The sequence below is a fragment of the Acanthochromis polyacanthus genome, chromosome 3 (assembly GCF_021347895.1).
Source record: "Acanthochromis polyacanthus isolate Apoly-LR-REF ecotype Palm Island chromosome 3, KAUST_Apoly_ChrSc, whole genome shotgun sequence".
NCBI lineage: Eukaryota > Metazoa > Chordata > Actinopteri > Pomacentridae > Acanthochromis > Acanthochromis polyacanthus.
The window spans coordinates 10,577,477-10,592,901 of record NC_067115.1 but is presented as its reverse complement, the minus strand read 5'-3'; the positions used below and the strand labels follow the sequence as shown (position 1 = coordinate 10,592,901).

Genomic DNA, 15,425 nt, shown 5'->3' with positions numbered 1-15,425 from the left:
AACACTTTGTCCATGTCCATTTTCGTCCATTTCTCATAGAGCCTTCCAGAAGCGGTCCAGCCACTTGATAAAATCCATCAAATCCCCTCTTTTTGGGCACTTTTTGAGGTCCTTTATCAGTTGTTTTTTCAATTCCAGTGCCTTCTCACTGTAGCCAACTCTGACAGGAGCCATCGGCGGCACCCCACACCAAATTGGAGGAATGTACCAGTTGCAACTGTTTATGTTGAACTGCATCACATCTGAGAGCTCGGCGATGTTGGCCTTCTCCATTTCATCATCATTCTGGATCATTTCTTCGAGTTGTTCCACCAACTCTTTATCTCTCTTCTTCCTCTCTGCAGCAGACATGTCAGGCATGTTAATATGTACAAAATGGCACAGTGGTTTTTTGCCCACATCCTTCAGCCTTGTGAAAGCATGAAGTACCAACTCCAAGATGTCTTCCTCTCTAGAGTTGGAAACACTCACGATTGCAATATCACTGAGCGCTACAGCAAGACTCGCCACTTCCTTGTCGCGTTCGTGGCTGTGATCGTCTTGAACCATCGGATGCGGCTTCAGTCCCTCGGTGTCGATGATCAGGATGCAGTCACAGCCCAGCTCCTTCCTGACTTTGCTGTTGATGGTGATCAGTTGCATGAACGCCCCTCTGGTGCACGTCCCCTTGCTGACAGCAAACCTGAGCCCAAACATGGTGTTGAGCAGAGTCGATTTCCCCGAGTTTTCAGCTCCGATGACTGTTATGACCTTGAGCTTGGTTTTGGAATGCAAGATGTGGTGGAGTTCAGTCAGCACACTAGCAGTCCATTTCATTGGGATGTTTGCTGCGTCTCCGTCAACAAGCTCCAGAGGGAAACCATCCAGCAGCATCTGAGCGCACAGTGTGGGGAGTTGTTCCGTGGTTTTTCTCTGACGCGTGTATTCTGGCAGGTAACTTGCACATTCATACAGCTGCCCACACTCTCGAAAGAAGTGCTCCATTCGTAAGGAACAAACAGAAATTTGCTTGTCAATCTCTGCAATTTTGTCAGTGTCTTTAGGAGATTTCTGGCTCAGCTCTTTGTATTGGTCCTGTAGAGCTGACAGCTGGTGTCGACACACATTGTCCAGTTTTATTTCCAACCATTTGAGGAAACAGTAGCGCTGCACCTCTGAGGTAACCATCCCATGAATGAAGCTTACCGTCACAGCTGGTATTTCGAAGATTTGCTGTTTTTGTCTGAGTTGTTTTTCTTTTGTTTTCAAAGACTTGCGGTAATCTTCAGTGTTCTCTTTGCTAAGCTTACGCAGCCTCCAGTGCTCGGTTTCCACCCATGAGATTGCTTTCCAGATGTGCCCTTGGGAAGGTAAGTGTTTGTCTTTGAACTCTGAGGTGTTTTTGACACGTTCAGTGATTTTGTCCGCATTGTTACAAGCACTCTGGCAGTTCTCACTCTCCTCATCAGTCAGGATATCACACTGGTAAGCTCCCTCAGCCAGATTTTCCACTGACATTTTGTTTGGGCTGCCCTCCAGCAACTTAGAGATGGATTCCTTCAGGGCCTTTAGCAACTCAGTATCAGTCTTTTTTGTCTGACTGACATTAGCTATCTTCAAGCTTGGTTCCATCGTCACCTTTTTCAGTGTGAAGTGTTTGCCCTGTGTTCTGCTAATCAAAAAGACCTCTGCTGTCACTTGTTTGTTTTGCAGATTCTTGAAGAAATCCATTTCTGATTCATCGCAGAAGATGTACACAGCTGCAGACGTCTGACACAGGAATGAGAATTGCTTGTCAAAGGCCTTGATGTCTCCTCTAAGGTTGGCAACAGCCAGAGGTTCAGTGAATTTGTCCACCTTCCTCTCCCCACAAGGGAGGTACCAGGTCATTTCGACTAGCCCATTTGAAATTCTCCTGGGAACATCACCAGACACCATGTTGCAGTGATAAAATATGTCATGAGAGCGCTGAGAGTTACTTAGCAGTTTGTTCAACATCTGAGACTTGGACAAGAACCTCTTTCCCAGCCTGACAAATGACATCAGAGGAACATGAGAGCTCACAAGTCTTTCCTCACAGCTCTGCTTTAGGAATGCCTGCTGGGAGGGTCTAAAGGCTCGGACAATGTCGCGCAAAGACCACAGCATCATTGTGATTTCTCTTTTTTCACAGTTGGGCAGCAGGAGCGGGACAGCAAACTGGCAGAGTGACATTTTCAGCACTATGTCCTGCTGGAGAATACCATCGGAACACAGAAACAGGGCCGTTATCAGGTCCAAGGGATTGATAGCATTGCTTTTGTCTGTGTCCACATCATAGGATGCACATTTGAGACTTCTAGCATTTGTGTTCAGCATCATTAGTCTCCTCAAAAAGGCATCAGGAAGCGACTTTTGAGTCTCCAGTTTGTTCTCTGATGTGTCACTCTGATTAATCTCCATTACAGAGCTAAGTGTGAGCTTGTTATCATACTGGTCTTCAAGTCCAAGCATTGACAGCACCTCCCTGAGAGATGGCTCTGTGAATCAAAAAGAAGAAAGCAGTGAGTGCTGGTACATCTTGTCCTTTATCAAGGCATTGGTGCAGGTGAGGAGCCAGTCATTCATCATCAAGAGCTCTATATTTAGCCTGTGAAAACCTGTGCTGTTGTCATGTAATCTATTTATGGCCCTAAAGAGCGCTGTATGGCATGAAAATAATCCCTGATTATATTGTTGAGATATTTTGTTTTGATCTCAGAGATGTCAAATTTACCTCATGTTGCAAACTTGGGTATAGAGTTTGAAATATAGATTATTAGCAAATCACCAGGAAAAGGGGATCCAGTAGACCAAGGGTCTGAGGATCTCTAACCTCGAGGTGGATTAAAACAACAGACATTGACACAAAATACTTCCCAACAAAGAAACAAGATATATGCTCCAAATGTACCTAACAGATTTCAATATTGAAGTTAAGACCCTGAAATAATAGACGGTGAAATTAAAGTAGGCATGTACAAATCCTTTTTTTTTTAATTCTAATCCATCAGCTGGTTGGTGCCAAAAAAAATAAAAAAATCATTCTCAGTTCTGTTCTAGTGCAATTAACCAGAAGGTCAAGGTTTTGCCCTATGCTGTGTAATAAATTTACATCTTAAAGTGGATTTTACATTTTTTCCACATTATCTATGTTAAAGATTTAACATATTTAATGGATTTAATTATGTAATATAGTGTTTTAATCTAACATATTTTAGCAAAAAACACATAATTAGTGCTTTTGCCAATATTTCAAATTTTCAAATACAAAATTTATCATGAAACATAAATATAATGTCTCACCTGTGTGTACAAATGTAGAAACTGCTTCACTGTGTCTATCATTCAACATTGTGCAGACAGAGATTTTGTACTTTGTGTCCGGCTCTAAATCAGAGATTTTCTTCTTGCAGTCTTCGGTGTATTTTACTAGGGGCTCTTTTCCTTCACTTGTGACAGTAAGAATGAATCGATGTTGAATTCCTTCCATGTCATTTCCTTTGGTCCACTCCAGGGACAGAGCTGTGGCCTCTACATGTATTATTCTTAAGTGTCGAGGGGGTGGCACCGCTAAAAGAGAGCACATTTGTATTCAATCAATAAAATCAAAATGATGAAAAAGAGTGGATAATGTCTATACATCTCAGATTTTACCTGTGAAAACGGATGCCGTGACCGCTTTACTCAGACTGCCGTCCTCGTCCTGTGTGGCCACGCTGAAGTAATACAGCTGTCCAAGTTGGAGGCTCTCTATTTCAATTTTCTGAAAACCTCTGATGACAAAGCAACCTTCCTCCTTCTTTGTAGAGCTCCACTTTACTCTGAAGCTCTGTGGTGCCTCTTCTTCCTCAGGGCTTCCCCAGCTCAGGATCACCGAGTTTGGCTTCACTGACAGGAATGTGATTTCACCAGGAGGGGGCACCACTGGCACACACAACACAAAGCTAGAAATCATTCGTTGCACAACTTTACCTAATAATAAAACATGACCACATTGTGATGCTCCTTCTGTCATATCTGATTTTACTGACTCCAAGCCAGGAAAACTGGACAACAGTTCTGGCAGTTAGAAAATAGCTGTGAAAATGTAAAATCATCCACAGACAGAGGGTGCCAACAGCACAGAAAATAGTTCAGTTTTTATCTTTGCCTGAGCATGTCATGTTTTTTCTTAACTTTAGAGCAAAGCCAGTATATGTCATAAAATTATATCACGTCAGACACAAATTTTATTACTTCTTTACTGGTCTGACTCAATCATGGCACAAAAATCATCTGACAAAAGCTTTTTTAGGCTCCAGTTCAGCACTTTTTTATGCTTATTTAAACTGACTGGATTTGTTTAAATTAGCTGTGTGCAACAAGTGCAGTTTGCTTCATCAAATACTACATTTACTACAAAAGTGCTCATATCACTTCTGGTAAAGTGGCATTCAAAGGAACTTTAGCATGTCATTCACCTTTATCAGGCAGTCCGAGGTCATCACCATCACCACTCTGTAATAAAACAGAGTGATAAGAAACGCAGCACAACACAGCTACACATTTTCCACATCGTTACCACATTTTCATAGTTTTTTTCACCTGATTTGAAATAATTTCATGTCCGCTGTGGGCTCCCTGCACACAAATACTGCAAATCTTCATCTGATCAGTCCTGCAAAAGAAATCTAGAGACCTCTGGTAGTGTGGACAGCAATTCTCTCTGACATCTACAAGTTGGTGTCTCTCCAGGGCCTCCACTGTGTAGTGCTCCCGGACGTGAAGCCCACAGTAGGAACACGTACAGGTCAGGCAGGTCTTTACAGCAGCAGCTTGTTGGCAAATGTCACAAAGCACCCCCTCTTGTCTGTTTACAACCAGAAAAGTACAGTGTGGTTATTCATTATCAAATAAATGAAAGAGATAAAGGGTTTGATTGGATCAAAGTTGAAAAAGCAGTAATGGCACTGATGTCATATACACACATGGACAAAATTGTTGGTACCCCTCAGTTAAAGAAGGAAAAACCCACAATTCTCACTGAAATCACTTGAAACTCACAAAAGTAACAATAAATAAAAATTTATTGAAAATTAAATAATCAAAATCAGCCATCACTTTTGAATTGTTGATTAACATAATTATTTAAAAAAACAAACTAATGAAATAGGGCTGGACAAAAATGATGGTACCCATAACTTAATATTTTGTTGCACAACCTTTTGAGGCAATCGCTGCAATTAAACGATTTCTGTATTTGTCAATGAGCGTTCTGCAGCTGTCAACGGGTATTTTGGCCCACTCCTCATGAGCAAACAGCTCCAGTTGTCTCAGGTTTGATGGGTGTCTTCTCCAAATGGCATGTTTCAGCTCCTTCCACATATGTTCAATGGGATTCAGATCTGGGCTCATAGAAGGCCACTTTAGAATAGTCCAACGCTTTTCTCTCAGCCATTCTTGGGTGTTTTTGGCTGTGTGTTTTGGATGGTTGTCCTGTTGGAAGACCCATGACCTGCGACTGAGACCAAGCTTTCTGACACTGGGCAGCACATTTCTCTCCAGAATGCCTTGATAGTCTTCAGATTTCATCGTACCTTGCACACTTTCAAGACACCCTGTGCCAGATGCAGCAAAGCAGCCCCAAAACATTACTGAGCCTCCTCCATGTTTCACCGTAGGGACAGTGTTCTTTTCTTCGTATGCTTGGTTTTTGAGTCTATGAACATAGAGTTGATGTGCCTTACCAAAAAGCTCCAGTTTGGTCTCATCTGTCCAAAGGACATTCTCCCAGAAGCTTTGTGGCAAATTTTTGCAAATTCCAGTCTCGTTTTTTTAAGCAGTGGTGTCCTCCTTGGTCGTCTCCCATGAAGTCCACTTTGGCTCAAACAACGACGAATGGTGCGATCTGACACTGATGTACCTTGGCCTTGGAGTTCACCTTTAATTTCTTTGGAGGTTGCTCTGGGCTCTTTGGATACAATTCCAACGATCTGTCTCTTCAATTTGTCATCAATTTTCCTCTTGCGGCCACGTCCAGGGAGGTTGGCTACTGTCCCGAGGGTCTTGAACTTCTGAATAATATGAGCCACTGTTGTCACAGGAACTTCAAGCTGTTTAGAGATGGTCTTATAGCCTTTACCTTTAAGAGGTTTGTCTATAATTTTTTTTCGGATGTCCTGGGACAATTCTCTCCTTCGCTTTCTGTTGTCCATGTTCAGTGTGGTACACACCTTTTCACCAAACAGCAGGGTGACTACTTGTCTCCCTTTAAATAGGCAGACTGACTGATTATGAGTTTGGAAACACCTGTGATGTCAATTAAATGACACACCTGAGTTAATCATGTCACTCTGGTCAAATAGTTTTCAATCTTTTATAGAGGTACCATCATTTTTGTCCAGGCCTGTTTCATTAGTTTGTTTTTTTAAATAATTATGTTAATCAACAATTCAAAAGTGATGGCTGTTTTTGATTATTTAATTTTCAATCAATTTTTATTTATTGTTACTTTTGTGAGTTTCAAGTGATTTCAGTGAGAATTGTGGGTTTTTCCTTCTTTAACTGAGGGGTACCAACAATTTTGTCCACGTGTGTAAAAGGATACTATGAAATAAGAATGTCGAGACATCAAATTGTTAGCCAGATAAAAAATGTTAATGATAAAAAATGTCATCACAGGATGAAATAAAAACTGACCTTTAAGAAGACGTATTTAAAAGTCAAAATGTCTATTATGAAAAAAGAATATAGACATACGAAAGTCAACTAGCTAAAATAAGAATCATAAAATCATTTTGTATCATAATGAGTTAAATTGTATCGCATTGTTTAATTGTTTCATTTGTATATTGTGCACAGCTTATGTACAGTGAGGGAACAATACATATAATTCCTCCCCTTCATGAATTTGGCCACATGCACACACACAATAAGAAAATATAATAATAGAATTTTAATAGTAGGTTTAGTTTAACTATAAGAGACTGAATATCAACCAAAATATCTAACAGTTATAATCAATGATTAATTAATTTCCAGTTGATCATGGCAAATGGGAAAACGTGTTCCACTTCCCACTGGCAAAAATTCTGTCTGCTGCAAATTGGTTTTGTTGCAAAGAGGCACAGATATATGCCCATTCCACTTCAGAAACTAACATTATGAACTGGTTATGTGTAGGTATGTAAAAAGAAACCTATCCAAAGAATCCCCCTTTGCATCTTCAACTGCACCACCATGGGAGAGACCAAAGAGCAAGCCAAAGATCAAAACTAAGTTCTTTTATATCAATTTGATTCATCATGTTTTTTTAGAAAGAAGAAAGAGAAGAACACCTTCCCCACAGTCAAGCATGGAGGTGGAAGCATTATGCTTTGGGGTGTTTCTCTGCCAGGGGTAAAGGACGACTCCGCTGCATCGACGGAACAATGAATGGGGCCATACACTGAGAAATCTTTAGTGAAATCCTCCTTCCCTCAGCCAGAGCACGTAAAATAGGTGGTGTCAGCAAGATAATGACCCAAAGCATTGGCCCAACTCAAAGAAGTAGCTAAAGAAGAAGCACATTTGGGTCACAGAATGACTGAGTCAGACCTTAATCCTGTAGAAAATCTATGGAGGAACTGAACCAACAACCTCAGAACTTTTAGGATCTAGAGAGACTCTGCAAAGAGGAGTGGTCTAAAATACCTCCTGAGATTAGTGAAAACAAATGGCGAATTACAAGACAACTGTGGTTCTGACCAAGGGTTACCCCATCAAGTACTAAGTGATGTTTTCTTGGAAGATAGAATACTTCTTTCCCTTGACTGACTGGAAACTAACTGTTAGATAAGGCTTTTTTGTGGATTTTTTGGTTGATATTCTGTTTCTTACAGTTAAAAATAAACCTAATAATAAGATAATAGACAGCTGATTTTTTTTGTTTGCGGCCAAAATCATGAAATATGCAAAGAGTCAGACTTATTTACTCATCGGTGAATATTAATTTTATACATTGTAATTTACTCATTTAACATTGAATACTTTGGTGATTCGTATCTGCTGATATTACAATAACCTGGGCTTAAAGAAGTTACATTGTGGGCATTATGGGATGGAACACATTTGGAAAGTAAATCTCGGCTAATGTGTCGATGTTGAGCAGTTTTTGTACAAGTGTAATAGTAAATTGCATCTCATATACAGTATATTAATGTATTCAGTTTTTAAAAAGTGTCTTGATTTGATGGGACCAACAGTGCATCATCACATTTATTCATGTGCGGGAAACGTACCCAGAAGTGTGCTTATGTCCACCCAAAGGCTGTTTCTGCCTTCTGAAAGGCCACCAAGAGAAAAAAAGATGCAAAAGTTGAATTTAAACCTAGAAGGGATAAAAACTAAAAATAAGTTGTAGTAAATGGAAAAATCTGTTTTACCTTTCATTGTCGAGACGAAGCGAAACGTCTGTTGCAGATGAATCTGTCTTATACTCAGAGTAGTTATCGTTAGGCCTCTCATCTCTGAAAGAACGACATCAACTAATCATTCACTAAGCCTTCCTAGTGGCAAAATATTATTCTTCCCTCTGTCTCTTTCCATGAATGCCTCTGTTGCTAAACATAAGTTGAATTGATCAGTATCTTCAATCTACATTTTTAAAAATAAAGCCAGAGATCTCCTGCCACAACTTACAGAAATGTATGTCAAAAATTCTAATGTATTGATTTAGAATGAACCTTTAAGTTGCAAGCATTGTTTTGATGAGTTGTGTTGACACAATAATGTTGGTAACTTCAACAAAAATTTCACCATAAATTGATTTAAACTAAAAGTAAAGTTGTAGTAAATTCATTAAATCCGCTTGATGACTTTTTCAAACATTTTTCTTGAGTTCAGGATTCCAAGTTCAGTCCATAAAAACTGTTGAACATGCATTTATGCAACAAATTATTAATTTTTTGGTTATTTAAAATACCATTAAACATAAAAGAAAGCTAATTCCTACAAGCCAATGTGGTTTGTTGGATGAACATAAATAGAATAGAAGTTGTCACAAGATTGGTGCAAACTGTTGTGCTAATATTATTTTTTTCATTGAGCCTATATTTGTTTTTAGAGTGGACCTACAAATGACAGAACTTTTACACTTGAACTTTGCTCTGATGTTTCCCACTGTCAGTGTTATTCAGCAGTCAGTACTGTCAGTAATCTGTCTTGCATATCCAATTAATGAATAACCTAATCTTGCAATAACAGCACAGTAATTTGACAAACATGCTACGAAACAAGTTATTGCAATATTGGCAGATGGAGTTTTACCTGTTATGCCTGGAGTCATCAGGGGCTCTGTGATCAGCTCTTTGTATGTGATATACAGCGGCCGGAGGGGGTGGTGGTATAAACCTGAAAATCATGACACACAGAGTAAAATATTCATGAGTTCGCAGAGAGCCCAGTTGATTTAACAGATGCACAGTGTACCAGCTGACTTATTTATATGCTGGAAACATACTTGAAAGAGTCCTTATTCCAGGTCACATGTCCACCCCAAGGCTGTGGCATCCCATAGATATCTTTACTGAAAGGACACCAATAGAAAAAGTCCTCAAATACAAATAGTGGCAGCAAGTTAAAAAAAAAAACGCAGATAATAAAACTAAAAATAAGGTAAATGTGGCAAGTCTGGCTTACACTTTGTCGTTGAAAACAGGGAAGTCCTTTAATGACTCGTCTGCTTTAAAGTTAAAGTCTGGTTTCTCAGATCTGAAAAAAAAAAACATCAATTGATCATTCACCAAACCCTTTTAATGACTTAACTTTACAACTATAACCAGGTTTGGCAGACATGCACACTGAGACTGTTTGGGTGGTTTATTACTTCTATTCAGTTCCAACTTTATCAAACATCCATCCATTATCTTTACTACGCTTTATCCTCACTCGGGTGTCAGAGGGGGCTGGAGTCTATCCCAGCTGACTAGGGTGAAGGCAGGCCACACCATGGACAGGTCGCCAGTGTGTTGCGTGGCTACAGACAAACAATCCAACACGGTCTCACAAGGATTCAGGAGAAACCCCACGCATGCAGAGGGAGAACATGCAGCAAGATCCCGGGAAGGACGGGACGCAAACCAGGAATCTTCCAGCTGCAAGGCCAAAGTGCTAACCACCAGGCCACTGTGCAGCTGCTTTGACTGGTTGATTCTTTTCCTGAAATTTTTAATTGAATGCTTTTGAGTTTGACCATCAAACCCCAAAGTTAGAGAGAAAATCTGTTTGATTTGACTGTTTCATACAAAAAAATGTGATCTGCTATTTCATTTCTATATGTGTTGTCTGTATTGTGACCTGGTGTTAAATCCATTGTTGTTTTTCTGTATTTTCTACAAGGCTACATAATCTTCTCTTTTAAAGGCAGAAGTCAGGAATCATTTCTCATTGTTTTCTTTTATAATCATGACGGATGTCTTTTGAGTTTGTTGTCTGACAAACAGAGTGTGCTGAACCTGGTGTCTCCACCCTGGAAAAAACACGGAACTAAAAACTTTTAACAGATAGAAAAATGTAGACTTGGAGCACAGTAAATTATGAAAAATATGTTGTGAATAATGTAGCTCCACATGCACCTTCTTATGCCTGCTGCAGTTTTTATAAAATCTGACTGTAATAACATTATTGAGTCTGGATTTGAAATTTCAGACACATCTGTCTCCAACCCAAAGCTCAAAGCTAAAAACTAAACTAAAAAACATCTTTCTTACTGATTTTTCTTGAAATGAAGCGGTACGTCTTTGGAAGACCTCGCTGATGCCCATTCATAGTATTCAGACTGAGATGTCTGTGTCCTGGAAAAAAAACGAGAACAAAAAAAACAAGAAATTTATTTTAAGAAAAATATTTGTCATCTAAAAAATGATTATAAAATAATACAAGCAGAAAATGCTTCCTCAATATAGACCTGGTATTTTAGTGCTTTATAAAAATGTGCAGTGCCTTGTTGGTGGGTGTCTAAATTAGTGTTGTGTTCCCTAATTCCTACAAAGCTGCACAACTTTGTCTTTTAATAGTAGAAGTCAGGGATCATTTCTTACTGTTCTCTTTTATAATTAAAAGGGATATCTTTTGAGTTTGTTGTCTCGCAAACAGAGGGTGCTGAACCTGGTGTTTCCCCACTGGAAAAAATACAGAGACAAAAATGTACATTGTGACAGAGTAATGAAAGAGCTTTTAAACCTATAAAAATTCTGTATATCATGTCATACTATTTTCTAAAGATAAGTGGTACCATATTTGTATCAATGAAATCCAACTGTAACAACATAAATGAGTTTGGATTTGAAATTTCAGACACATCTGTCTCCAACCCAAAGCTCAAAGTTAAAAACAAAACTAAAAAACATCTTTCTTACGGATTTTTCTTGAAATGAAGCGGTACGTCTTTGGAAGACCTCGCTGATGCCCATTCATAGAATTCAGACCTTGGTGTCCTGAAGATAAATAAATAAATAAATAGATGCAATTTAATTCAGTAAAATATTTGTAATCTAAAAAATGATTTTTAAATAATACAAGCACAAAATGTTTCCTCAATATAGGCCTGGTATTTGAGTGCTTTATAAAAATGTGCAGTGCCTTGTTGGTGGGTGTCTAACCCATAAGAACCCAGACCCATTTTTCCTTAAAGGAAAATTATGTGGGATATACCACAGACCAAGTGGACCACATAGACTGGGGCACTCAAAGTGCTTGTTACACTGGTGTCACTGTGGCTTCTTATGGGCTAAATTAATGCTGTGTTGTCTGCGTAGGTTCTCATTCATCCAGGTCATGGTATCCAAAGTTGTTTAAATCAGTCCACTGGACTTTAAGAAGGTTCCTTGAAGAGGTTTCACCTCGTCATCCAAGAGGCGTCTTCAGTTCTGGTGGTGGTTGGTGTTGCCTCAGCTTTTAAACCTCTGTGGGGTGTGTCCAGGGCTATTATTATTATTTAAACAACTTTGGATAGCGCTGTGTTCTCTAATTCCTACAAAGCTGCACAACTTTGTCTTTTAATAGTAGAAGTCAGGGATCATTTCTTACTCTTCTGTTTTATAATTAAAAGGGATATCTTTTGAGTTTGTTGTCTCGCAATCAGAGGGTGCTGAACCTGGTGTTTCCCCACTGGAAAAAATACAGAGACAAAAATGCACATTGTAACAGAGTAACGAAAGAGCTTTAAAACCTATAAAAAAAATACTGAATATCAAAATCCAACTGTAACAACATAAATGAGTCTGGATTTGAAATTTCAGACACATCTGTCTCCAACCCAAAGTAAAAGAAAAAACTAAATCTTTCTTACTGATTTTTCCTGAAATGAAGCGGTACGTCTTTGGAAGACCTCTGTGATGCCCATTCATAGTATTCAGACTGGGATGTCTGTGTCCTGGAAAAAAAACAAGAACAAAAAATAACAAGAAATTTAATTCAGTAAAATGGTCCTGCTTTATTGTTCTCAGGCAGAAGAAACAAACTGAGTTGTCATTGTGCATTTTAGAGGAGAAAAGCACAACATACCACAAATAATTCCTTGAGTACACACCAGATTTTTCTTTGCTGCTGAAGTTGCTTTATGTGTCTACATAAGTATAACTGATGTATTTTTGAAGCATGATTTCCGTCCTCAATATGTTCCATAGCAAGTTCAGGAATGAGGCAAAAATGTAGACAAACAAAACCTACAATTATACAATTTCCTAGACACTTTTATCCGATAGTAGATACAACACAAGCAAGGATCTAGTCAGGAGAAAACTACCTGCAAAAGTAAATTTATGATGTTTAGAAGGTGGGTGTGTTAGCCAAATTAATCATTTCCTCTGTTTTCAGACTCTGAGATAAAAACAATATATAGTCTACATTCTAGTCATTTGTATCATCTGTATATTTTCTGCATCAATTTAGGGTGATAATTCTTTATTTATGTTAAACAAAACATGAAATTTAGGCGCATGTTAACAATTTGAAATATAATGGAAATATGTGGATCTTATTATGTTTTCCACAGTTGCTTAAGATTATAATTTACATTCATATGACCTAGCACTAAAGAAAAAAAAAATAGGCAAAAAATGTCTCTGTCACAAGCATTATTGCATTCATAAACAGCTTAAAAAAAAAAAAAAAATCAGTGTTCTGGCCTAAATATACAAAAACAAAATCCACACCTGTGAGAGTGTACCCTGGTAATAACAAATTTGCATTTGCTGACATTTTCTAGTCTCCTTTGTGTCTTTTACTGTAAATTTATAGTAAAATAAGCCTTGCTATTATACAGCTCAAAGCTGAAGTCCACCTGAGGTCGGAATTTAAAAAGATAATCTAACTAATGGCTGTAAAACGTAATAATACACAAACATCACAAATGCAACATCACCAGTTCAAGAGAAGAAGCTTATATCAAACCTCAGCACAGATATTCACTGGAAGATTATTAGAAATCAAACATTCTTGCAACACACCTCATCTTTCAGAGGCACTCTCATTTGAAAGCATCTTTTTACCTTTGGCTTTTGTCTTTTGAGCCAGCAGGCACTTCTGGCTGTTCTTTGTTGTGGAAAGCAGACACAAGCTTCTTCACGTTCACTCTGAAAGGTTTTCAAACGATGGCATTATTCTGCTGATGACTATAAAGCACTGTCAGTGATTGTCTGTCCCACTGGCTTAAGGGCATTCTGATACTCAGCCACTTGATGAACATAAAAGCAGTATGTGAAATATTCTACTTTTATTTTTGATGCAAAAATGTCCAAAAGAAGCCATGTATTCTTACCTTACATGTTCCTCCTCTGAAGACTCCATAATTGTTATGACTGCCACTTTCCACCTTTGGACCACACAGGCACTGGGCCATATGGACAACAGCCCGCCTGCACATTTTACAAGCCAGTTATCAAGTATGAAATCTTAAAATATTGCACACAGCGTCATATCAAAGGTCAAAGTTGAAAATCAAACCCAAGTGTGATGATTGGGAAGTAGCTGTCCTTATTGACACCCTCTTAAAATACTGGTCTAAGTAATTTTGTCAAGTTTTCAGAAAACACCAAGAACTGAACCACACCACACCGAACCTTGACCTAGGCCATTATACTACAGGTGTAGAATCGCATTATCTGTTCAACTGAGGATGGAAGCGATTTTACCATGGGTGGCATTATAAGGAGATAATTTAAGCAAAACAATAACTTTTGCCAAAAAATTACTTAAGAATGCATTCGAGCCGAAAATATCCACACTTCTGTAGTTAGAGGTAAAGATAATTGCAAGTTTTTTGTAGAAGTGGTTTAATTAAACACTTAAAAATATAATAAAGCATCATATTGTTGAGTGTTTTCATGTAAAATGCAAATAGTAACTGCATCATAGCAGTCAAATAAATACAGTGAATTTTAAAAGAATACACAGTTTTGCTATTAATTGTAGTGGACTAGAAAAGTCAAATAACATTTAATGGAAGTAAAACTAGCAGTAAATGACTTGTGTTGCCCAAAGATTTTCTTTGTCATGTTGATAACCAGGAGCTAACTTAGAAACAAAAAAATCCATCTCATTCTGCTTCCTCATCTTAAAAGAGCAGATAAATAATCTTCTCGTAATTAGTTATGTTGTAACAACATAACAGCAGCTCGATTACTTTTTAATCCATATGACCCGATAACTCCTCATTTGATCTCTGCTTTTACCTCAGTTAGCTCTAAATTAATTGATTTTAGTTTGTGGGTTTTTTTGTTTTGTTTTTTTTTAGAATACATTGTTACGTTGCAGGTATGGATCTCGCCACCTGCGTAAAGGCACCAATGACTTCTGCTCCTTGTGTAAAGCATAAATGGTCATTCCTAAGCTGCTTCGAGGTTTCTCCAGTGACTTTTTGAAGACCAACAGGTGCCCGTCTCTGCTGGAATCTGGGCACATGTGGTGGGAACATGAGCAGGTCTCGTGACAGAGGCGAGATGAAGTCTGTCGCACTAGTCCCATAAATACCACACATAGACATAGTACAGTTTCAAGACCCTTTAAAAAACACATTTTTCTTAATTTAACCCAAACTAGAGGATCAAAAATGAGTTTCAATAGATACAATTTCACCCGGAACATCCTCAAATTTTGACATTTAGGGTGGGTTTTTTCAGCTTTCAAATGTCAAAATGGCTCAACTTTTAGATCATCCTTTTTAGGTTAAATTTCAAAGTAATGTCACCTGCTCTTACTTAAAATGAAGCAAGAGAGAATCAAATTGTATGTAGAATGAAAACTCACCTGAAAGAGGCTCCTGGACATTCCAACATATGAAATGAAATGACTTGGAGGCGGGAGAGAGTTAAGTAGAAGGAAGGGAAAAGTCTGGATTGCATAATTTACAGTACTGCTGGCAAAGTTACTGATTTCACCCTCGTGTGTAATATGTAACTAGTTCACAT

At 38.4% G+C, this 15,425-nt stretch overlaps 1 protein-coding gene across 1 annotated transcript; it reads right to left on the bottom strand.

Annotated features, from left to right (window-relative positions):
- Positions 1-18: 18 nt before the first annotated feature.
- On the bottom strand, positions 19-3,955 carry LOC110953491 (up-regulator of cell proliferation-like). Its single transcript, XM_051945932.1, has 2 exons — positions 3,655-3,955; positions 19-2,498 (listed from the first exon to the last, which is right to left on the bottom strand). Exons 1-2 carry the CDS (start codon positions 3,953-3,955, stop codon positions 34-36), a joined length of 2,766 nt encoding a protein of 921 aa, XP_051801892.1. The 3' UTR covers positions 19-33.
- Positions 3,956-15,425: the final 11,470 nt, after the last annotated feature.

Coding starts and splice junctions, on each gene's coding strand:
- LOC110953491 (XM_051945932.1), bottom strand. CDS start 3,955: ATGATTTCTAGCTTTGTGTTGTGTGTGCCAGTGGTGCCCCCTCCTGGT. Junction 2,499..3,654: donor CACGGCATCCGTTTTCACAG/GTAAAATCTGAG, acceptor TTTGATTCACAG/AGCCATCTCTCAGGGAGGTG.